Raw genomic sequence first — 26,320 nt, forward strand, 5'->3', positions numbered from 1 at the left:
GCTATGGAGTTAGAAACAGAGTCAGGGGTAGAATTTTAAAAGTTTTAAAGTTTATTTCTTGGTGTCACAAGTAGGCTTATATTAAGATTGCAATGAAGTTACTGTGAAAATCCCCTAGTTGCCACATTTGGGTACACTGAGGGAGAAGTTAGCTTGGCCAATGCACCTTACCAGCATGTCTCTCGGACTGTGGGAAGAAACCGGAGCACCAGGAGGAAACACTGACAGACACAAGAGAATGTGCAGACTCTGCAAGCAAGTGACCCAAGCTGGGAATTGAATCTGGGGGGTCCCCGGTGCTGTGAGGCAGTAGCGCTAACCATTATGCCACTGTGCCACCCAAAAGGGCATAGCCAAAGTATATTTCCCCAAAGTGAAACATAGGGAAAACAAGTCATGAGCTCCCTGAATGACAAAGAAGATAGAAATGAAGAAAAATTGTGCTTATGATTGGTGTCAGGTAGAAAATACAATGAAAACCAAGCTGAATATACATTCAGAGAGGTGAAGAAACAAATAAAAGGAACAAAAATTAGTATGATAATAGAGTGGCAACTAACATAAAAGGGAATCCCAAAGTCTTCAATAAGCAAATAACTAGTAAATAGGTGGTGAAAGGAGGTAGAGGTCAGCTTAGAGACCAAAAAAGGGATTTACAGATGAAAGCAGAGGATATATCTGATGTATTAAATGAATACTTTGCATCTGTCTTTACCAAAGATGAAGAAGCTACCCAAGCCATGGTAAAAAAAAAGTAATTCAGGCACAAGAGAAGATTAAAGTTGGAAAAAAAAAGCCATCAGATAGGGTTTTTGTACTTAATGCTGATAGGAACAGATGAGGGACTGACAAAAATACCAAGGGGAGTAAGAGTGGAAATTTCAGAGGCAGCAGACATATTTTTCCAGTTTTTCTTAGACTCAGGGATGATCCCAAAGGACTAGAGAATTGCAAATGTTACATCCTTGTTCAAAAAGTGTGTCAAGATAGATAAGTTAGTTTAACTCCAGTGGTGGGGATGGTTCTAAAAACTATAATTCAGACAAAATTAATGCACACATAGACAAATGTGAGTTCATTAAGAAAAGTGTGCATGGTTTTTTTTTGAAGGAAGAATCATGTTTAACTAACTTAATGTAAGACTTGAAGTAGTAACAGAAAGGGTTGCTGGTGGTGATGCTGTTGATGTGTGCACACGAAGATCCAAAAGGCATTTAATAACATGCTGCACGAACAGCACCTCAATGTCCAGTTAGGCACATTACAACCTTCTGGACCCAACAATGAGTTCAGCAACTTTAGACTCAGACCTTTCTCCTCCATCTTGCAAAAAATACAAACTAAAATTCTTTTTGTCCCACACAATATCCGCTCCCATCCCCATCCCCCCTGCCGCTAGGGCAGGACATGCCCAGGACGGGTGATGGTGATTCCTGGCACATTGTAGGTAAAATGTTAGAATCCGTCATCAAGGAGGAAATAGCGAGGCATCTTGAGGGGAATTGCTTGATAGAGCAGATGCAGCACGGTTTCGTTAAGGGGAAGTCGTGTCTGACAAATTTATTGGAGTTCTATGAGGGTGTGTCTAGGGCGGTGGATAGAGGAGAGCTGGTGGATGTGGTCTTTCTTGATTTTCAGAAGGTGTTTGACAAGGTACCTCACAAGAGGTTATTGCAGAAGGTCGAGGGACATGGAGTTGGGGGTAGGGTGTTAGCGTGGATAGAGGACTGATTGTCAAATAGGAGGCAGAGAGTGGGGGTTAATGGGTGCTATTCGGATTGGCGGTTGGTGACTAGTGGAGTGCCCCAGGGGTCGGTGCTGGGGCCTCAGCTATTTACCATTTATATAGATGATCTGGAGGAGGGAACCGAGTGTATGGTGTCGAAATTTGCTGATGACACCAAGATTGGTGAAACGGCAAATTGCGCGGAGGGTGTGGAGAGTCTGCAGAAGGATTTAGATAGGCTGGGCAAATGGGCCAGGAACTGGCAAATGGAATTTAATGTTGGCAAGTGCGAGGTGGTCCACTTTGGTAGGAATAATGGTAGGAAGGACTATTACTTACGTGGCGAAAAACTGCAGCAGGCAACGGCGCAGAGGGACCTCGGGGTCCTTGTGCATGAGTTGCAAAAACCCAGCCTGCAGGTGCAGCAGGTGGTCAGGAAGGCTAATGGGATGCTGGCCTTCATAGCGAGGGGGATTGAATATAAAAGTAGGGAGGTCTTGCTGCAGCTGTATAGGGCATTGGTGAGGCTGCAGCTGGAGTACTGTGTGCAGTTTTGGTCGCCGTACTTACGCAAGGATATTTTGGCCTTGGAGGGAGTGCAGAGGAGGTTTACTAGGCTGATGCTGGAGTTGAGGAGGTTGAGCTATGAGGAGAGGCTGAATAAACTAGGCTTGTACTCGTTAGAGTTTAGAAGAAAGAGGGGAGATCTCATTGAGACATATAAGATGATGAATGGGATGGATAGGATAGAGGTGGAGAGACTCTTCCCGCTCAGAAAGAACAGTAGGACTAGGGGGCACAGCCTCAAAATAAAGGGTGTGCGGTTTAGAACGGAGTTGAGGAGGAACTTCTTCACTCAAAGGGTGGTGAATCTCTGGAATTCTCTGCCCATTGAGGTGGTGGAGGCTGCCTCGCTAAATATTTTTAAGACGCGGGTTGATGGGTTTTTGATAAGCGAGGGGATTAAGGGTGATGGGGAGAGGGCGGGAATGTGGAACTGAGCCATGACAGATCAGCCATGATCTTATTGAATGGCGGGGCAGGCTCGAAGGGCTAGATGGCCTACTCCTGCTCCTATTTCTTATGTTCTTATGTTCTTATGACTCTGAGAGTGTGACCATGTCAAGCTGTTGCTGCATGCGCTTGTGGGACAGTTCTCCCAATTTTGGCACAAGCCTCCCGATCTTAGTAGGGAGGACTTTGCAGGGTCAGCAGTAGATTTACTGTACCTAGGTTGATGCCAGGAAATGTATGGGATTAATGAGGCACTAACAGCATGGGTGCAAAAGTGGTTAAAAGTCAGAAAGCAAAGAGCTGTGAAAATACTAGACATAATACTAGAAGGGATTGATTATTCAGTGATGTTTCAGGGATCATTATTAGGACCACTGCTCTTTTTGGTCCCCTGCATGGGAGGTATAATTTCAACGTTTGTAGATGACACAATACTTGGAAATGCGGTGAAGACTGAGGAGGACAGCAGCAGCCTTCAGGAGTGCTTTATTAGGTGGTGAAACGGCGAGACAAAAATCTAACGCAAAGGATAATGTGAACTGATGGATTTTGAAAGGAATGAAGAGAAGAAATAAATGGTACAATTTTAAATGGGTTGACATAAACAGATTTTTGAAGTATCAGAATAAGTTGGTATGGTTGTTAAAAGGAAACATATATGATATTTGGTTTTAAAAATAGGACATCAAGTATAAAAGCAAGGATGTTATCCTAATCCTTTATAAATTATTGGTTACAGTTCAGCTAATATTTGGTGTCCAATTCTAGCCAGAACTGTTTTAGAAGGCTTTGGGGGAGGTGTGCAGAGGAGATATACTGGGATAGTACAAGAGATTAGATACTTTAGCATGTGGCGAGGTTGGAGAATCTGGGTTTGCTTTGCCTAGAGCAGACAAGTTTAAGGTGAGATTTCATACAATGGGTCAAAGTGATGAAGGATTTTGATAGAGTAAATGAAGAAACTGTTTTCACTTGGAGGAGAATCAGGACACAATTTAAGATAATTGGTGAAAAGAACCAGAGGGAAGATGAGAAGAACTTTCTCATCTGTGAGCTGTTATTATCTGGAAGAAAACACTTGCAAGGAAGGTAGCAACAAATTTAACAGTAGCTTTGAAAAGCGAATAGGATTCATATTGGAAAAGGAAACATTTACAGGGCTACCATAGAATTCCTACAATGCAGAAGAAGGCCATTTGGCCTAGTGAGTCTGCACTGACAACAATCCCACCCGGGCCCCATTCCCGCAACCCCACAAATTTACCCCGCTAATCACTCTAAACATCCTAGAACACTAAGGGGCAACTTAGCATGGCCAATGCATCGAAACTACACACTTTTGTACTGTGGGAGGAAACTGGAGCACCCTGAGGAAACCCATGGAGACATGGGGAGAACATACAGACTCTGCACAGAAATGACCCAATCCGGGAATCAAACACAAGTCCCTGGAGCTGAGGCAGCAGTGTTAAGTGCTGTGCCAGTGTGCCACCCAATTGATTGTGAACAGGTGAGTGGGACTAATTGGATCACTTTTTCAAAGAATATGACAAAGGCCACAGAGAAATAGCAAGTAACATGTACACCACACAAGTGCCAGGCAATGACCGTCTCCAACAAGAGAGGATCTCACCATTTAATTCATTGACATTATCATCACTGATTCCCCCACTATCAACATCCTGCTGGTTAGCACTCAACAGAAATTTAACTGGACTAACTATATAAATACTGTGGCTACAAGAGCAGATCAGAGGCTAGGAATCCTGCAGCAAGCAAACCTTCCCCAGCCACCCGACTCCCCAAAGCCTATCTGCCATCTATAAGGCACAAATTAGGAGTGTGGTAGCGAGTATTCTCCAATTGCCTGTATGATTGCAACCCCAACAGCACTCAAGAAGCTTGACAACATCCAAGACAAAGCAGCCAATTGATTGGCATTCCATCTACAAATATTCACCCCTTCACCGCTGACTCGCAGTAGCTGCAGTGTGAACCATCTATGAGATGTAATCACCAAAGCTCCTTAGGTAACAGCTTCAAAACCCACAGTTGCTACCATATAGAAGGACAAGGTTTCCAGATACATTGGAACACGACCACAAGCCAATCATTATTCTGTATGGGGAATATATCATCATTCTTTCATTGCGGTAGGGTTAAGATCCAGGAACACCTCCCCCAAAAGCACTGTGGGTATATCTACACCACACTGACTTAAGGGTTCAAGATGGCAGATCACAACCACCTTTTCGAAGGCAATTATAGATGGGCAATAAATGTTGGCCTAGCCAGCGACACCCACATCCCATGAATTAATGAAAAAAATGAAGCATTGTATGTCTTCCTTTGGTTTGTATTAATCTAATGTATGTAGAAAATCATACTTACTCATTTAGTGTAAAAACATAAACCATCTTTGGGGAAGTAATTTCAGATACATATATCTCGTTAACATATAGGTTAAGATCTGAAAAAGAAATTCAATAATTATAAAATCAATTCAAAATTAATTAATTTGCTAAAGCAATAAAATTGTGCAAAATTATGCAGTTATTCTGAATTTAGTGAGGTAGGCATTCACACATTTTCTGGATCCAAAAAGGGCACCACAAAATGAAAATGTGGAGCTGCATTTTCACATCAGAATGGTGCCTGAAGTCATATTGGCTCCGATGCTCAGTAGGCATCTTTGATATCTGCTTGTAACAAATGCCAGCATCATTTCAATGTATTAATAAACATCATGTGACTGAATCTGGTCCCTCTTGTGAAATTACCATCCACCTTCTGTTCAAATGCCACTTCCTTAGCCCTCCTCCCCCCAACCACAGGATCTTTATTTCCATTAAGCTAAGTCTCTGGTTAGGTGTTTTAGGATTATTGCTTCTTTCTGTTTCAGGGGCTTTGGCTGATTTAGCTTGTAAGTCTGTCAGATAGAATTCCAGAATGAGAAATTCGGATCTGTTTCACAGGATTCAGATGTTCTTAATTGCTGAATGTGGGCCTAGTCTGGAGGCTCTCAGCGGAGCAGCAGCAACAAAGGCAGCAAAGACCCACATTGCCTGCTCAAAGAGAACGAAAGAAGTCTGGGTTCAGCTGCATGTGGGAATTCCTGAGAATGACCTCAGCCCTGAACCTCATAGAGGAACACTGTGTAAGATGACCTTCTACCTGTGAGTGAGAATATTGGAGTGAGAATAGAAACCCAAAGTCAGCGTTTGTACCCACACTCTGTGCCAATGAAGACCATTGTGGTTTTAAACCTTTACGATACTGACTCTTTCAATATTAGTTTTGTTGATGTCAACAACGTCAGCTCATTTCTTGTGAATACACAATCATACAGGCAGAGAGTGAAGTGGAATAATTTCCCATATCTCACTTCTTGATTGACAGCAACATGAAGTATTTTTGAGGAACGTTTGAACAGAAATTTCAATTCAGGGTGGTGTGTGGAGAGCAACTTGAAAGTGGTGGCATTCTCATGTGCCTGCTGCCTTTGTCCTTCCCCATGGCAGACAGAACAGGTTTGGAAGGAGCCTGGGTGGGTTTCTACAATGTGTTTTGTAAATGATACACACTGTTACCACTGTGCCACTCCAAAAGGAGTGAATGTTGCTGGACAGAGTTGCCAATCAAGTAGGCTACTTTGTTCTGGGTGGTATTGAACTTCTTGACTGTTAATGGAGTTACACTCATCCAAGTGATGGGGAGTATTCTATCGCACTCACACTTTCTGCCTGTAGGTGATGGGCAGTCATTGAGGATCAGGAGAGCACTCACCACAGAATAACCAGACTCTGACCAATTTCTTCAGCCACAATATTTATATGATTGATCTGTTTAAGTTACTGATTAATGGTAACACCTAGGATATTGATGATAGGCGTTTTGACAATGGTAAAGCTGCTGAACATGAAAAGGACGTGGTTGTATTTCTTTCTTCGAGATGATAATTGCTTACCATTAGTTGCGGTGTAAATCCTACTTATCATTTATCAGTTGAACCTAAAGGTTGTCCGGGATTTTTCTCATGCAATTGTTGCCCATTCTCTGAAATTGGTGGTGTAAGTGCAAGGCATTTCTAAATCCAGGAGTGCCACCACTATATGCTGTACCAACTCATTAGTCTGCATTATGTTCAGTGCACATGCAATGGGCAGGGCTGCATTTTATGGAGGGCAAGGTGGGGTGGGGTTGGGGGAGCTGTGGTGGATTTCCGAGCCCCTTAGGGAAGGAAGTGTGCTGGAAGTTGACTTGCTCTGTGCAAGGCTTGCCCGGAGCCTTAATTCACCGTACGTGGGTGAAATGGGCTGGCACTGGGACCTCCACCCGTGTGGGAGGAAGTCCTCCCCTCAGAAGCTGCCAGTCAATCTAGCAGCTCCAACGATCTCAGCAACATCTCGCGCTCAGCTGAGGTCACTACTGAGGCTGCAATCAGTCCCAAAATGAAGGCTCAATGGATCCCAGAGTGGGATAAATCTGGGATACTGGGAGGGGGGTGGGAGTTTTGGTCAGTTTAAGGGGTTGCTGGATTGGGTTTTGAAGAGTAGGAAAGGTTTGAAGTAAGGAGGGCTACTTTCTTAGAAGGTTGCCATGATGTGCAAAGGGCACTCATGATGATAGTGTCCCCTTCCCTCTTCCTGTCCCTTTAAAACCAATTTAAAAAAAAAATGATCTGCCCACTCTTACCTGCCTGCCTGTGCCAACCATATCATGGCATGGGGCAGTGTGTTATCAGAGTCAATTGGCTTGTTAACAAGCTTAATTAACCCTTAATTATTTGTTTACATATGCCAGGTGTGTTGCCAATTTTCATGCCAGCCTACCTACTGTGTTATAGGGGTTACCTCTGGGGTGTGTGGGAAGATGGTGGACTGGGCACACAACCACTGGGGGTATGTAAAATCCAGTTCTGGGCAAACATACAGATGTTCAGAGAACACACCACAATGCCACTCCTACATTCAGACAAGGCTCATTACCAACCCTGTTGATATCAGAGAAAGCACAAAGCTAACACTCTCAATATTCAGTAAATACATCATGTGACCATTTCTGATATGGGAAAACTTACAGCATTTCCGTTGTCATGTTCAGACAGTGCTAAAGCAACCTGGATCACAGAAAGCACAGTGCTTTCAGATCAGATCAGTGACACAAAGAACTATCACCACCGTGTTCAGAGAGATTCCAGCTCAAACAATGTTTGGAGAATGCACAGCACAAAAACTGCTGAATTAAGTACAGCACTAACATATCTGGGATCAGGGAACAAACTGTGGTAACAATCTCCAGTTCCGAGAACAAATAACATGGAGAGTCAAGTTCAGAAAATGATAAGAATTAACACTTCCCAAGTTCAGAGAGTGCACAGCATTTGAGTTCAGAAAATGCAAAGTGTGAATGCTCCCTAGTTTGAAGACCACGACACAATGACATTTTCCTGTTTCAGAGAAAGCACCACATCAACGTTCAAGAACTTAGGGAACAAATAGTACTAGAATTTCTGTGTTTAAAAATCACACAGCATTGGTACTCCTGAATTTATTGATTGCACAATGATGAGACCTGTAAATTCAGAGAACACAGAACACTTATCCTCCTGAGTTCAGAGAAGACACAACACCAAAATGCACCAATTTGAAAAAATACAGCACTAGGACTTTTGAGGTCAAAAAGGGCAAAACTCTAAAACTATAATTTCAGAGAATACAAAGTGTGAATCCTCCCAAGATCACAGAATATGCAGCAGTCAACTACACAATTTGGAGAATGTACAGAGCTAACACACTCTAGTTCAGAGGACACACAGCAGTAACACTCTCGGGTTCAGAGAATACACAACACTGACACTCTCGGGTTCAGAGAATACACAGCACTGACAGTCTCGGGTTCAAAGAATACACAGCACTGACACTCTCGGGTTCAGAGAATACACAGCACTGACAGTCTCGGGTTCAAAGAATACACAGCACTGACACTCTCGGGTTCAAAGAATACACAGCACTGACCGTCTCGGGTTCAAAGAATACACAGCACTGACACTCTAGAGTTCAGAAAATATACAATATGTGCATCTTCATCTGTGCACCTAAAGCAGCTTAAACTTTGACACTCGTGCGTTTAGAAAATACACAGCACTGACATTCTGGGGTTCAGAGAATACACAGCACTGACATTCTGGGGTTCAGAGAATACACAGCACTGACATTCTGGGGTTCAGAGAATACACAGCACTGACACACGTGGGTTCAGAGAATACACAGCACTGACAGTCTCAGGTTCAGAAAATACCCAGCACTGACACTCTCTGGTTCAGAGTGCTCAGAGTACTAACACTCTCGGGTTCTGAGAATGCACAACACTAACACTCTTGAGGTCAGAAAACACAAAGCACAAACACTATTGGGTTCAGACAGCTCAGAGCACTAACACTCTTGGGTTCAGAGAGCTCACAGCACTAACACTCTCGAGATCAGAGAACACACAGTACTGACACTCTCGGGTTCAGAGAACACACAGCATCAACACTCTGGAGTTCAGTCAATTCACAGCACTGACATTCTTGAGTTCACTCGAACTTAATTCAATAATGTCATTCTGGTACAAATTTTCAATTTCCTTCTGTACTTGTAATTACTTTTTTAGATTTAACCTATATAGATGTTGTTTTATTAGAGCTGTGTTACCCACTTAGTCATCATGCATTGCTACTTCAATTCTACCAAATTTTATCCCCACAGATACATTTATATGACTGCAGTGACACTTTCAATTCAGTTTGGCTCTTATCTAGAAAATAACCAATTTTGGATTCAAAATTGTTTCAAGTTTCCAGGAACTCCTCATTATCCAAATGAATTTTAGGGAACTCACCTTTCTTCTTCTCCCTATTACATTAGAATTTCTTTCTAATATCAGGAGGGAATACAATTTGATGTATTTTTGTGCATTTACACCATTTTTTCACTAGTATTTGGTCTTTTACATAATATATAAGAATACAATGAGTATGCTGACAGATAGATTAGTTTTACTTTGGAATCACCTTACTGTGAGTCGATCAGTCTCTCTGAATTAAATAGGTCCATTGCTTTCCTTTTTTCTGTTTCATCTTCATTCAGCTTGCTGAAGATTGCTTCAAATAACCTGATCTCACTTGACTCATCCTGTGCTCACAACTCCTCCCTCTTTTGTTTTATCTTATGGGCCTGTGATCTCATTGCAACACAATCAGGAAAAACATTAGGATGGTCCATTTGTAATTTTTCTCTAGCTGGAATTTCTACTGGCTGTACAACCACAGTAGGCATCATTATTTTCTGTAATCCAGCTATATAATTCCCTAGAATGAATTGAGTCCCTGCAATGGGCAGTGTTCCTTAAAACCACTTCCCTTGTTTTCAAGCCACTCCTTAAGTTTACTTTTACCAAAGGAATTTTTCTTGTTTCATTGTGATTAATGCTGACCAGAACGTCTTCCTTCAAAATAATAAATATCTTTATCCCACAGCATTAGGGATTGGCTCACACCAGTTTCTCTTAAAATTCAGATTATTTTTCCCTATTCTAGTCTATCCACATTATTTTCCTTCACACACAAAATCCTAAAAACACATCAGCCACCTGCTGGTCACTCTACTCTTGCACCATTTGTGCACACATTTTCATTCCTATTGTTTGCCCTTTTCCTCATGGTGTAAATTCTACCTGCTTCTCCTGTTCTCCAGTCTCTGATTTCATATTTTCCTTCCTAACATTTAAAATTCCAAACGTCTTTCCATTTATCTCCAGCATACTGATTCAGTATGAGAGCATCTAAATTTCCTCATATTTCTTATTCCCTTTTTTTAAATTTTGAGATGAAGTCCCCTTGGAATCTTCAACCACTCCCTCTCTTGCTTGACTGTTTTTTTCTCGCACCTTCCCATTTTCAATCTTTCTTAGACATAAACAAGTGTCAAAAGAAAGGTTTTAACCTATGAACCATCATCAGCAAGCTCTGCTGTTGTCTTGCAGTTTTAACTCTGAGTCTTTATCATTGCAGATAATGAGTCTTTAAAATCTTTCAACAGAATTACTTCTCTATGAACCTCATAGTTTTCTCTTATTTTTAGTCCTCTTATCCACCTAGAAAAAATACTTTGTTCAACCCTTTTAAATTCAAATAAGAGTGACCAGACGATTTTCTTACATTTAGAAGTTTTTGTCTGTAAACCTCCTATATTAACTCATATGCACTCAATATAGATTTCTTCATAGTCTCATGTCCCCCAGATCTTTCTTCTGACAAAGATGCATAGACTTCACTATCCCTACCTCCAAGTTTAATCTCTAAGAGCATTGTCCAAATATCTTGCAGCCATTTCATCTATTTAGCTATTTTCTCAAAGGCATTAAAAAATGTCTCAGCATCCCTTTCATTAAATTTTGGAAATGCCTGCACAAATCTAAACATCAGCCCACTAGGTTCATGTCTAGTACTACTTCCTCATCTAGCTCTGTTGTCTTTGCTACAGTTCGCTGCATTTTAATTTGATGTTCTCTCGCTTTATCCTTTCTCTTTCTGTCATTGCTAACTTCTCTATTTGCATTTCACTTTGAAAAGCTCTCTCTTTCTTGCATTTCTAATTTCTTCATTTCTATTTCTCTTTGTAACTGAACTTTATCTAATTCAATTCCCCCACTTCTCGAAATACTGAGCCTGGCTGACACTGCTTGTATATGCAAATATGTTGCTTTACTTTCAGTTCCTCAGTTTTCTTCGCTCCTGTAGATAATTGGAATTCCAATTTATTTGCCAATTCCATCAATTTAGCTTCAGGTACACATTGCAAATTTGCTAAGGTTACATTAGCCACTTCAAAATAAGCCTTGGCTAGAGCAAGAGCCACATTTATAGTTTCCTTATTTTAAATAACATGTTCGCACTTGGTTCCATGTGTTTCTCATTTATGTTTAATAAAGTCACAATCCCCTCCACCTGGAATTATGGGAAGGAATTTTCCCTTCCTGCCCGCCACAGGAATGTGCTAGAAACTGTCTGTTTCACTGGTATCTGTGCAGGTAGTGTGGCTTGCAGTAGTTGGCCAGCTTTGCAATATCATTGTTCAATGCATCTTCCAAATCATGGAAAGTCTGAGCCTGTATGCCATAGTATCTATCCTCTGAATAAATAAACTTCCAGGGCCAGGTTAGGGACAACTTGAACAAGCTTGGAGCTAAGACAAACTCCTATAGCCAATTTGTTCCAGATGCTATTCTTATCACTCCCATTTACCCTCAACTGTCTATCGTAAAGTTGCAATTTAGTAATGCAGGGAGGAGGAACTCTTGACATTTTGACAAATAGGCTACTGTGCTGGATTATGTGGTACACTCTAGAATGGTCAAAGAAAATTTGAAATTAAAGCGTAAAAGTTTACTTATTAGTCACAAGTAGGTTTACATTAGCATTGCAATGAAGTTATTGTGAAATTCCCCTAGTTGCCACACTCTGGCACCTTTTTGGGTCAATGCACCAAATCAGCAAGTTTTTCAGTCTGAAAGATTTGTTTGAAAGCCAGTTTCAATGAAAATGGTGGTTGTGAAGCCCTAATCACAAATTCTTCTCTCTCGTCAAAAACCTGCTTCGTCTGCCCTCAAGATGATCCCCACTTCCAGCTTGTGTTGAAAAAAACCTCATATTTTCAAGAATTGCGTTGTTCTTTTAAAATTTGGTTGCATACTTGGGCAAGAATTTTAGCATCTTGCCCGCCATCAGAGCAGCGAGGGGCAGACGATGGGAAGGTCCATTGACCTCGGGTGGAATTTTACAGTTTTGGGACCAGCAAAGCCGTAAAATCCAGGCCTTGGATTTTTTTTAAGAGAGGCGATGAGTTTCCCTTTGGACTGGATCCAAGCATATCTTTTCCAAGAAATCACCTGACCAACGTAGTACTTGAGGTGAGCTATTTGCTTATTTGGACAGTAATTACTTTAATGACTGGGAGAAAAGGTAAGCAGTTTTAATGGCAAAGGCCCCATTATTTACTGGAAATTAGCTGATGGAAATGAGCTTTAAAATTTTGAACTTGTTGGGGAATTCTCCTGTCCTGCTTGCCATGGAAGTCATAACGGGGGGGTGGGGGGGAAGGGAAGGGATGCAGACCTCGAGCAGTATTGCAATATTGAAGTGAGTGCAGCTGGAAAATCCCACCTATTTTCTTTGAATTCAGTAAGGAATGTACTTGCTTGAAACAGTTTGTTCTCATTTTCCAGCTAGGAATCCTCATCCCAATGAGCTTGCCTGGGTTTGGAAGCCTGCCAGGCTGAGACTATAAGGATTGCTCCAGCTCTATTCTCCTTACAGGGATTAGCAATCTATCTTCATGTGAGGGATCTCCAGACCGACAGTGTCAAAACCCAGCAAACTTGATCCTTTTTCAAAAATAAAGTCTTCTCTTCAGCTACCTATCTTTGCAGACACCCAGGAGGGGAGATGATGGCCTTGTGGCGTTATCGCTAGATGTTTAATCCAAAAACTCAGCTAATGTTCTGGAGACTCGGATTCGAATCCCCCCACAGAAGATGGTGGAATTTGAATTCAACAAAAAAAATCTGGAATTAAGAATCTACCAATGACCAAGAATCCGATTGTCGGAAAAACCCTTCTGGTTCGCTAATGTCCTTTAGGGAAGGAAATCTGCTGTCTTTCCCTGGCCTGGCCTATGTGCGACTCCAAGAGCCACAGCAATGTGGCTGACTCTCAACTGCCCTTGGGCAACTACGAATGGGCAATAAATGCTGGCCAGCTAGTGACACCCATATCGCATTAATGAATAAAAAAAATTGTTTGTCCTTTGTCTGTGTTTGCGCTGGAGAATTTTAAAAAGGATAGATTGTTAGATAGTTACAATTCATGTTAGAAATTGTGTGCTAACCAGCTGTTGCAACTTATTTTGAAAAGGAATTTCGTTTTCAATAAGTCCATCATTTTGAGTTTATTGAAAGGAGCCTGGTTAAAGTCTCTTAATAAAAATGAAGGTAAATAATTGGCCATTACGGTGAATAAATTAAGCATTTTCTCTAATGTGACCTGTGGGAGAGTGTGGTTAGACCAACTGCACACTCCTGCCATCCCAGTTGTGACACTTGATCAGCTGCAGGATTAAGTGCTCCACTACCTCGAAGTATACTGATAGCAGTTAAAACAGCCAGTAATTAGAATGACCATTTTCAGTCTTTGGCTGGTTTAAGAAGGTCGATGACTTAAGGCATGCATCAGGGATTTGACAGTCTTCCCTTGCATATTTTCCTTGTAAACCAAACATCTGGCACAATATGGAAAATTCTGCTTATGAATCTGTTGCATCTTTAAACAAACCCATTTCTAAAGAGATTTCATCCTTACAGTCTAAGGATATGGTGTAAACAATCTCAGATTGCGATGAGGAAAAATTTCTTCACTCAGAGAGAAAGAATTCTCTGTGGAATTCTCTGCCATAGAAATCAGTTGAAGCCAAAATGTATGTTTTCAAGGAGTTAGATAAACCTCTTGGGGCTAAAGGGATCAAAGAATATGGGGGAAAGCTGGAACAGGTTAATGAGTTGGATGATCAGCCATGGTCATAATGAATAGTGACGCAGGCTCGAGGGGCTGAATGGCCTACTCCTGCTCCAATTTTCTATGTTTCTGTGCTTACATTGGCTAGATTTATGGTTGCACCAATCCATCAATCAAAATGTTTCCTCTACTTTTCCTCTCCACACTACTCCTCTCAATCCATTTCTCCCCTAGTCCACTTGCCAAAGCCCATAATTTGCTGTCTCAATTATAACACGTCCTATTGTGTTAAGTTTTTGTTTCATGTTATTCAAACCCTCATTGTCCCCCATGTCCGTATGTACTTTAAATAATACTCATGCAATGGACAGTGAACACTATACCTATAAGCACAATATTCCTTCAGTACTATCTAGAAGTGTCAACCTACATTATGTAAAGTCTCTGGACTTGAACTTTAAGCTTCAACATACTGACTCCATTGGTGAAAGGATCAAGAATTAGAGAGTACAGATTTAAGATAATTGCCAAAATAAGTAATGGAGAGTGACGCGGGGAAAAACATCATGAAGCAAGGATCTGGAATGCACTGCCTGATAGTGTGATGGAGGCAGATTCAATCAAGGCATTCAAGAAGGAAGAATATGATGGGCTGCTGGGAAAAGATGGGGGAATGACTTTAGGTGAATTACTCTTTCAGAGAGCCAGCACACATTACTCACCAAATGGTTTCTTTCTATGTTGTAACCAATCTGTGATTCCAAGCACTGCTGCTGAGCCAATGTCAAGATTCATGAGTATTTGGAACCTGAGAGCACCTTGCACTAATAAAAGATCAAACAGTCTAAGCTCACTGAGAAAGTTAACAGTGGCTAACAGGAAAATAAGGAGGTCTTGTGGCACAGTGGATATTGTCCCTCCCTCTGAGCCAGAAGCTCCAGGTTCAATTCTCAACCCAGGACTTGATGGTCAAGGAAGATGCATTCATAACGTGACCATAGAGGTTGAGTGCCAAACTGTAAATATAGATAGAAAACAGAAGCAGGAGTAGACCATTCAGCCCTTTGAGCCTGCTCCGCCATACTGTAATCATCAAATTCAATACCCTGATCCTGCCTTACCCCAATATCTCTTGATCCCTTTAGCCCCAAGAGTTATATGTAATTTATCTTGAAATCACACAACGTTTTGGTCTCAACTACTTTCTGTGGTAGCAAGTTCCACAGATTTACCACTCTCTGGGTGAAGAAATTTCTCCTCGCCTCAGTTCTAAAAGGTTTATCCTCCCTTATCCTCAAACTATGATCCCCCGTTCTGGACTCTCCCACCATTGGGAACATTCCTTCTCAATCTACCTGTCAAATCCTTTTAAAATGTTATAAGTTTCTATGAGATCCTCTCTCACTCTTGTAAACACCAATGAATATAATCCTAACCAACGTAGTCTCTCCTCATATGACAGTCCTGCCATCCCAGGAATCAGTCTGGTAAACCTCTGTTATACTCTCTCTATAGCAAGGAACATCCTTCCTCAGATAAGTAGATCAAAACTACTCATAATACTCTGGGTACTATCATGTAAATAATGTATACAAGCTCAAAATTGTGATCTTTCCCATTATTATGTTCCACCACAATGCTTCTGTCAAAAAATAAATAAATCAATGCTGCATTATTTTTTCAGGATTTTTTGCAGACACTGCTTTCCCTCCAGAAGGGAGCAGTGCAGTCAATTTTCAACTTCTCACTTTTTTAAGAGCATTCTCTTCCTCAGCAGTCTCCTCCTCTACACTGTCCTGTCCCCACCTTTCAGCAGACTGACCAAGCCTGGTTATAAACTTGAGAGGCCAGTCGAGCAATGCCATCAAAACACTATATGAAGCGAGAAACTGTTTTATTTTATTTGTTTCAGATCATTTTTGCAGTGACAGGTAGATCCCACAGGAATTACAGGATACAACTCACTCCATCAGCCCCATTGGAATACATTCTCATCAGGCAAACTCGACAGAGATGTATGTTTTTAAAGAGGCGGCTGTGGGGATCCAGTACTTACAACAAAGGAATTCTATATTCAGAATATTTTCTTCCAGGCTACATTGCAAAATAATACAAGAACACAAGCTTTGACTCCAAATGATAACAGTGGGTTGCATCTCTGAGCAAATAGCTTTCATCTGCGTATATACTCATATTCAGATACTTTGAGAAGTTTGATCACAAGCCCCCTTTTTATATGTAGAACATTCTTGTTTAATTTGGTACTTTTCAATAGTTGCTCAGAATTTAGAACATTACTTTCAAACAAACTGGTCCAGAAACAATTTAAGAGTTAAAATGACACTCCAGTTCAATAACATTGCGATATGTTATTAATAATTACAGTAGCTTCATTTGCACCCACAATGATTTGAACAAAGCTCATTGAACATAAGAACATAAGAAACAGAGACTAAATAGACTGGGTCTGTACTCGTTGAAGTCTAGAAGGATGAGAGGGGATCTTATAGAGACGTATAAGATAAAGAAAGGGATGAATAGGGTAGAGGTAGAGAGATTCTTCCCACTTAGAAAGGATAGCAGGACTAGAGGGCACAGCCGCAAGATAAGGGGGCGGGGTGGGGGCAGTTTAGAACGGAGTTGAGGAGGAACTTCTTCACTCAAAGGGTGGTGAATCTCTGGAATTCTCTGCCCGTTGAAGTGGTGGAGGCTACCTCGCTGAATATATTGAAGTCACGGGCAGATAGGTTTTTGACAGACAAAGGAATTAAGGGTTATGGGGAGAGAGCGGGAAAGTGGAACTGATCCACTTCAGATCAGCCATGATCTTATTGAATGGCGGGGCAGGCTCGAAGGGCTAGATGGCCTACTCCTGCTCCAATTTCTTATGTTCTTATGTTCTCTCACCTGCTGGAAGCAAAACCTACTCAAAGGGTGGAATTTTCCAGCCCCACAGCCACAGGACATGGGCCATGCAAAGGAGGGTTATCCTTGGGCAGGATTTTCCAGCCTTGTGGGGAGCACAACTGGAAAATCCCGCCCAACACTACAATGAGGTTACTGTGAAAATCCCCTAGTCACCACACTCCAGAGTCTGCTTAGCTACATTGAGGGAGAATTTAGCATGGCCAATTCACCTATGAGGCAGCCTTGATTATTATCAGACTTTATCTAACTTCCTTGTTACCTCCTCAAAGAACTCTAACACCTTTGTCAGACATGACCTCCCCTTGACGAAGCTGTGCTGACTCAGTCCTATTTTAACGTGCACTTCCAAGTACTCTGCAATATCATCTTTAATAATGTACTCTAAAATTTTGCCAATGACTGAAGTCAGGCTAACCAGCCTATAATTTCCTGTCTGCTGCCTCCCTCTGTTCTGAAACAGCGGTGTTACATTAGCTACTTTCCAGTCCTCTGGTACCCTCCCTGCCTCCAATGATTGCTGAAATATCATGATCAATGCCTTCACAATTTCCTCAATTATCGCTTTTAGAACCCTGGGGTGTATTCCATCTGGTTCAGGTGACTTATCCACTTTCAGACCTTTCAGTTTCCCCAGAACTATCTCCTTCGTGATGACCACTACACTCACCTGTGCCCCCTGACTCTCCTGGAGCTCTGGCATCCCACTGGTGTCTTCCACTGTGAAGATTGATGCAAAGTAACTATTCCATTCCTCTGCCAGCTCTTTGTTTCCTATTTTTACTTCTCCAGCCTCATTTTCCAGTGGTTCAAGGTCTATTTTTGCCTCTTTCTTATCTTCTATATATTGAAAAAACTCTTCCTACCTTCTTTTATATTACTAGCTAACTTACATTCATATTTCATCTCCCCCCCCCCCCATTGCTTTTTTAGTTGTCCTCTGCTTGTTTTTAAAGGTTTCCCAATCATCTGGCTTCCCAATAATCCTTGTCACTTTGTATGTTTTTTCTTTAGCTTTCATGCAGTCCTTGACTTCCCTCATCAGCTATAGATGGCACGTCCTCCTTTAGCATGTAACTTCCTCCTTGGGATGAATATTTGTGCCTCCTGAATAACCCCCAAAAACTCCTGCCATTGCTGCTCCAATCAACTCTGGCCAGCTCCTCCTTCATCTCTTTGTAGTTACCTTTATTTAATTGTAACACCGTTACATCTGATTCCAGCTTTTCCCTCTCAAACTGCAGGGTAAATTGTATCATATTGTGGTCACTGCTCCCTAAGGATTCCTTCACCCTAAGTTCCCTAATCAAGTCTGCCTCAGTACAAATCACCAAATCCAGAATTGCCTGTTCTATAGTAGGCTCAGTCACAAGCTGCTCCAAAAATCCATCTCTTAAACATTCCACAAATTCCTTTTCTTGGGATCCGCTATCTACCTAATTTTCCCAGTCCATCTGAATATTGAAGTCCTCCATGATTATTGTAATATTGCCTTTTTTTATATGCCCTTTCTATCTCCTGATTTATTTTTTTGCCCCACATCCTGGCTACTGTTAGGGGGCCTGTATACAACTACCATCAGGGTCTTTTTACCTTTGCGATTCCTCAACTCTACCCACAGAGATTCTATTCTTTCTGATCCTATATCACTTCTTGCTATCAATTTAACTTCATTCCTTACTAATAATGCAATCCCGCCCCCCCTTTGCCTATCTGTCTGTCCTTTCAATAGGACACACATCCTTGGATATTTAGATCCCAGCTCTGATCCCCTTGCAGCCACGTCTCTGTGATGCCCATATCATCATACTGGCCAATTTCAATGTGCGCAACAAGCTCATTTACCTTATTCCATATATTGCATGCATTTAGGTACAACACCCTCAGTCCTGCATTGACTTGTCTCATAATTGGCACCTTTTTTGCTCTGCTTGAGGATAGATTCCTGCCACTTCTATACTTTTTGCTGTATTAGTGGCCTTGAAACTTTACCAACCTCTCCTGAGTCCTCGGATCCTTTAACTAGTTGAAAGTCCTCATTATTAACCTGCACTTTTACCCTCTCCTTTAACTTTGATTTTCTACTTCTCCATACAAGTGAATTCCCACCCCATTATTTAGTTTAAAGCCCTATCTACAGTCCATTTATACAAGTTGCCAAGACATAATTCAGATGAAGACCGTCCCATCAGAACAGTCCCCTCTTCCCCTGATGAAGGAGTGGTGCTCCGAAAGCTCATGCTATCAATTGAACCTGTTGGACTTTGACTTGGTGTTGTGAGACTACTTACTGTGCCTACCCCAGTCCAACACTGGCAACTCCACATCACCCAATTCCAAAAGCACTCCTCATAGCCAGGCAGCACTCACCATACAGTCCATGTTTGAACCAAGGCTATAACAAGACCTGGAGCTGTGCGGCCCTGGAGGAAACTAATTTAAACTTCAGTGAGCAGGTTATTGCTAAGTATGTATTGCTTTATCGTGCTATTGATAATCCTTTCCGTCACAGCACTGATAATCGAGATAGACTGATGGGCTGGTAATTGGTTGGTTTGGATTTCTCCTGCTTTTTGTGGGCAGAAAATACTCAAAAAAGCTATGTGTTTTCAGTTCCTCTTTTGTGGTTAGGGAAAATTGGAAGGGGGTACTTGAAATGCATTCAACCATGATGGGAAAGATCAACAAACAAAGCTGACTGCATGCTGTCTAAAAAAACATAAGCTATCAATCAAAGGAGAATTAAAAAGACAAGACTTAAACTGAATGGAAACAAGGCTTTCCAAAGGATTTGAAGGGATTTTAAAGGCTTTAAATTTTCTATGAAAGTCCAGAAACTTGAAATAAATGCTGTTTTAAAAGAATGGAGCTGAGTGAGCCACAGTGGAGTGGGAATAACTCTCCTCCCAGTTAAAGTGACTTCTCCTGTCAGAGGACTTGAACAGGGTTTTCTCATGCCTACAGCTTCTGAGAGAGAAAAATGGGAATCCCTTCTGCTGAATGGAATGCTGCTGGGATTTGGATGCCTGCCAGTTGTCCAGGGGACATGTAGATTAAAGTGACCAGGCCACCTCAAAGTTTTCACAGTTGACAGACAGGAATGAAGACTTTGACCAGTGAGATGCCTGAAGTCACCATGTCAGGAGTGATCTTCAACTTTCCGAGGGCTACAAGGGCAGTCTAGCCACTAAACCTCCATCCCAGTGGAGAGTGCTGGGGTCAAACCCTGGGCCCCAGCCCAAGCCCACCTAATTCTCAGAGATCTTGGGGGCTCCTCCCTCTGCAGCCTGCTAGCAGCAGAAGGGCACATGGGCAATGCACTTACCTCCTTGATCCCTCTCAAGCTTCAAGCTACCAAGCCAGGGTGCCAAGGAGAATTGCTTCATTGTTACTGTTGGGGGGGGGGTGCGATGTGGGGTGGCCTGAGGGTTGGGCCTGAGATGTATGCCTGAGAGAAAAAGCTGAGGGGGGTGGGTGCCTCGGGGGAGTGCTGGGGTGGGGCTGGAGGGGGTGGGGATGCCAGGTCACCCTCATGCCTGAGAGGTGTGGAGTGACCCATTATTTTAGTGTCAGCAGGGGCATTGAGTCACCATTCCAGAGATGGGAGATAGGGCCTCTCTCTGAATGCAGAGGTTGGGGTGCCATTGGTGAAGGCAGGCTGGCTGATCTGCCTCCTGTTATGCATATTTTTACATGCCAAAGGTGAATGAATCCCACCTGGGAGGCGCTGCCAGTGTCAATAGGTAACACTTCGCTTTTCCTGCTGACAGTAGCACTTTTTTTTCCTAGAGAATTGTGGCCTCTGTCATTTTTTTGGGAAATTCTTCCCCTCTTTTATTTTGGTCTGCTTGGCTGCCTGGTGCTGCTCTTGGAGTGCCTCCTTTCCTGCACTCTTTACTGAATCAGGGTTAATCCCCTGGCTTGATGGTAATGATAGGATATGCAGGCCTTCAGATAACAGATTGTGGTTGAGTATAATTCTGCTGCTGATACAAATATACAAACAAGGAGCAGGAGTAGGCCATTCAGCAGCTTGAACCTGCTTCACCATTTAATAAGACCATGGCCAACCGGTTAGTAACGTCAAATCTGCATGCTGCCTACCCTTGATAACTGATTATTCGCTTGCATACCAAGAATCTATCCACTTTTGTCTTAAAAATACTTAAAGACTCTGCTTTCACTACCTTTTCAGGAAGAGCATTCTAAAGACTTACGACTCTCAGAATTTTTTTTGCCTCATCTCCATTTTGAAAAAGCAATCCCTTATTTTTAAACACGATTCTTTGTTCTAGATCCTTACTCAATCCTCTCCACATCTACCCTGTCAAAACCCCTCAGGATCTTGTATGTTTCATTCAAGTCGTCACCACAAGCCCAGCCTGTCCAACCTTTCCTCATAAGGTAGCCACCCAGCCCAGGCATTAGTCTGATAAACCTTTTCTGAACTGTTTCCAATGCATTTATAGTCACCTTTAAATAAGGTAACCAATATATACAGTCCTCCAGATGTAATCTCACTATGGTTTTAACTGAGGCATAACCTCTCTACTTTTGTATTCAATTTCTCACACAGTTAATGATAAAGTTCTCTTAGCTTTCCTAATTACTTGCTGTACCTGTATATTAGGCTTTTGCTATTCATGCACTAAAACACCCAGATCCCTCAAAGCTCTGCATTCTCTCACCACTCAGATAATATGTTTCTCTTTTATTTTTTCTGCCAAAACGGACAATTTTACATTTTCCCACAATGAATCCAATTTGTCAGTTCTTTGCTTACTTACTTAATCGATCTACATCTTTTTGTAACCTACTTATTTCTTCTTCACAACTTACTTTCCTACTATCTTTGTGTAATCAGCAAATTTGGCAACCATCCAATCCAGCCCTGGTCTAAGTCATTTTATAAATGGTAAGTAATGTTGGTCCCAGCACTGATCCCTGTGTTATATCTTGCCAACCTGAAAAAAGACCAACTTATGCCTACTCTCTGCTTCCTCTTGGACAGACAACCTTCTTGCCATGGCAATAGGTACTCCCATACCTTGATCTTTTATTTTCTGATAATCCACAGTGCCTCATGCTTGGTGAATCTTGAGTTGCTAGATCTGTTCAAAATCTGTCCCATTTAGCACAGCAATAGTGTCAGATAATACAATGGAAGGCATTCTCAATGTCGAGATGGGACTTCATCTCCGCAAAGACAGTGCAGTGGTCATTCCCACTGATATTGCCATGGACAGATACATCTGCAGTAGGCAGATTGATGAGGATGAAGTCAGATTGTTTCTCCCCTTTGTTAGCTCCCTCACCACCTCCTGCGTCCCCAATCTTGTAGATACGTCATTTCGGACTCAACTGGTTTGATCTGTAGTAGTGCTACCGAGCTACTCTTGGTGATGGACATTCAAGTCCTTTACTCAGAGTGCATTCTCCACCCTTGCCACCTCAGTGCTTCCTCCAAATGGCGTTCAACGTGGAGAAGTATTGGTTCATCAGCTGAGGAGAGGTAACATATGATAATCAGCAGGAGGTTTTTTTGCCCAGTTGCTATGTGACCTTCACAACCAACACTTAGGAATGAGTTTGACAAAAAGTCTACAGGAAGCTATCTTTTGATGGCCAGGGTTAGATAAAGAAGTAAAAGATACAGTGAAACAGTGCACAGCAAGTTAAGCAGTAGAAAGGAAATCACCATCGGGCCTTTCACAACCATGGAAGTGGCCAGTTAGGATCAGCCAAAGGCTTTATGTTGATTTTACAGAATTTGAAGAGGAAATGTTATTCATTGTAATGCACAGCCTTTTGAAGTTGGATGAATGATTTCTAATGAATTGAATAAAATTTAACAAAACTCTGGCTACTTTGCATGTTTATTTGCTGCTTATGTGTTCCTCGGAAAAATTTGTGTTTGACAATAGACCTCAGTTTTATAAGAACATAAGAACATAAGAAATAGGAGCAGGAGTAGGCCATCTAGCCCTTCGAGCCTGCCTCGCCATTCAATAAGATCATGGCTGATCTGTCGCTGCTCAGTTCCACTTTCCCGCCCTCTCCCCATAACCCTTAATCCCCTCACTTACCAAAAACCCATCAACCCGCGTCTTAAAAATATTTAGCGAGGCAGCCTCCACCACTTCAACGGGCAGAGAATTCCAGAGATTCACCACCCTTTGAGTGAAGAAGTTTCTCCTCAACTCCGTTCTAAACCGCCCCCCTTTTATCTTGAGGCTGTGCCCCCTAGTCCTACTGTCTTTTTTGAGCGGGAAGAGTCTCTCCACCTCTATCCTATCCATCCCACTCATCATCTTATACGTCTCAATGAGATCTCCCCTCATTCTTCTAAATTCATGAGAGTGAATGGGGTAAAACACATTAGAGTCCCGCTGTATCATCCTGCTTCAAATGGAGAAGCAGAACAAACTGTACAAATTGTCAAGTGTGCTCTTGCTAAACAAATGCTCAATATAAATGGGAAAAGTCAATGAATCACAAATTGACGATTTTCTGTTTATTTATTGTAACACAACTTACACGATAGAATCATAGAATCCCTACAATACAGAAGGAGGCCATTTGGCCCATTAAGTACGTACTGACCACATCCCACCAAGGCCCTACTCCTGTAACCCCACACATTTGCCCTACTATTCCCCCCGACACTGGGGTCAATTTAGCATGGCCATCAACCTAACCCACGTATCTTTGGACTGTCTGAGGAAATTGGAGAACCCAGAGGAAACCCATGCAGACCCTGGGAGAAAGTGCAAACTCCACAAGACAATGACCAGAGGCCGGAATTGAACTGGGTCCCTGGTGCTGTGAGGTAACAGCGCTAACCTCTGTGCCACCATGCCACCTAACATTGGACAGTTGGGATATGAATAGAGTGCCAAGAGTTATTCCAGCACAAGTTATGCCTATGACTAGTACAGATCCAAGTCAAAGTCAGACAGATATACCCAGTGAAATGGAAAATTCAATTGAAGGGTAAGGACAAAATCAGTCTTCGTTGATGAAAACTTCTTAGATTCAGGCCAAGATAGGACAAAGTCCTTTCCCAAGTATTGAAAATTTGGATCAAGAAAAGCAGTAGTCTCTTAGGAATAGGAAACCAGTGGTTAAGTTCAATTTGTAAATAAAGGAAAAATAAGAAATACATGTAAGTTTTATGGGATTTGAACTTTGTGTAACAATTTCATTAAGGAAGGAAAAGTGTAGTAGCACCCTCTAGAGTTAATAGGCAGGGTTATGGGGATAGAGGTTGGGTGGGATTGTGGTCAGTGCAGACTTGATGGGCTGAATGGTCTCCTTCTGCACTGAAGGGATTCTACGATTTGTGTATGCATGTACATAAACAAAAATAGAACAAACCAGTTCAGTCAGGCACTAGAACTCAATGTGTAGGCACCAGTGCTTTTGTCTTACTAAGATATCACAGCAGGCATAAATGAGAAATGAAGATCCGGCCAACTGACATGGAGGATGGTCCTTTTGAAGCATCTCAATCACATGGTTCATCAAGGATGACATGACAGAACAATCAAAAAGGCAGAACAATTAAGATGTCACCAATCACATCAGCAGATCCTTGCAATGACTACGGGGAGTTGGCTGAATGCTCACCACCATTTTGCAGATATATTTAGAGCTAACCTTTGGAGATCGTATTCTGCAGTGAAAAAAATGAACCACTTTGGAATTATTACATGCAGCAAGGACTCCAGATCATCAGCCATTAAACTGTGTTGTATGTCGTGTTTAGTGTTCTATTACTTGATGCACTGAATGAGTCTTCACACTTGGTTTTGTTCCTCTTTAGCTTTTCCGTCAATTCTTCACACTCTCACCACTCAGCCTTGACAAAGTCTCTCAGAAGGTTGAAATGTATTTTGAGCCTTTCCAGAAAGCAAGGGCTTTTGACCCTCATCTGCCATATGTTTTTTAATTCTCTGTATCCCTTTCCATTTAACTGAATTACAATTTTCTAGTTACAACAGCAGGCCAATTCTCAAATCAACTATGGAGCTGTCAATGAGTTGATTCAGGAAAATTGCCACTCTGGCTAGGTTTGAATCAGTTTTTATTCACTCAAGATTGAGTTAGGCTGGTACATAAAACCTGTGAGAAAACTGGACCTTGGAATGAAACTGGAGCTCAACTGAAAAACACTTGAGATTTCTGTTTGTGTCAAATTTATCAATTTTGGCTAGGCCAGCTTAGGACATGGGAGGGCAAACTGGCCAGGAGTAAACAAACACCCGTCACACTGCTTATCTGTCCCTCCTAATATGACAACTTCTTGTGGTTTGTGGAGATATGTGGACCCAGCACTTGCCTGATTATAGAGAGCTACAATAGCACATAAACTAAAGAGTGAATATAAGAAATTAGAGCAATAAGAAAATAATTAAGAAATAATTTGTTCCTCTGTGTTGGCAAAAATAAAACTTACTCTTTATGCTGCTGATGTACAACTCAATTGCCTGTAGTCTTCCAATCTCCACAGCATTAATTTCAAACAGATATGACTGAAAAAAAAGAACACATGTCCGTCAACGTATTCAGTGAAAATGTATCATGACATAATAAGAACAGCTATTGTGTATTTTTTAAATGCATGCCCTCTGATGCATTAAGTACCTGTCTATTTCGTGTTTCTTTATGCAAAGCTTTGAGAAGGTTTCTGTCTCCTGTATCACCACTGGCACCATATAAACACAAAGAAACGGTAGCAGGATGTTCTATGTCCAAAAAGTCACTGCAGTACATCTTTATCTGATATGTGAGAACTACAAAATAAAATGAGTAGCAGCAATATACTGACAACACCAAAATATAAACTAATTGAATTGCATATTAAATGCTGTAAACAATATTTAATTTCCAATATCAACCCCAGACCTAGCTCTCTACAATGTAACTAAAATTTATTTTAAAAAGTAGGTTGACATATCTTGCTACACAGTTACGCTCCAGTGAATTGTCATCACAGTTTTACTCTCAGGAATCAAAAATCATATTTTCTGATTTGATTTGATTTATTATTGTCACATGTATTAGTATACAGTGAAAAGTATTGTTTCTTTCACGCAAGACAG

General features: G+C 41.6%; 1 protein-coding gene across 1 annotated transcript in view; it reads right to left on the bottom strand.

Moving 5' to 3' along the window:
- LOC145346375 (lipoxygenase homology domain-containing protein 1-like) overlaps positions 1 to 26,320 on the bottom strand; it is a 71,807-nt gene that overhangs the window by 23,493 nt on the left and 21,994 nt on the right. The window contains exons 3-5 of the mRNA XM_080193535.1: positions 25,863 to 26,011; positions 25,675 to 25,750; positions 5,132 to 5,210 (exon numbers count right to left, since the gene is read on the bottom strand). Of these exons, the coding sequence (XP_080049661.1) occupies positions 5,132 to 5,210; positions 25,675 to 25,750; positions 25,863 to 26,011 (304 nt within the window). The remainder of the gene's footprint in view (positions 1 to 5,131; positions 5,211 to 25,674; positions 25,751 to 25,862; positions 26,012 to 26,320) is intronic.

The sequence above is a fragment of the Carcharhinus amblyrhynchos genome, chromosome 8, assembly GCF_965287045.1.
Source record: "Carcharhinus amblyrhynchos chromosome 8, sCarAmb.v2.hapA, whole genome shotgun sequence".
Lineage (NCBI taxonomy): Eukaryota > Metazoa > Chordata > Chondrichthyes > Carcharhiniformes > Carcharhinidae > Carcharhinus > Carcharhinus amblyrhynchos.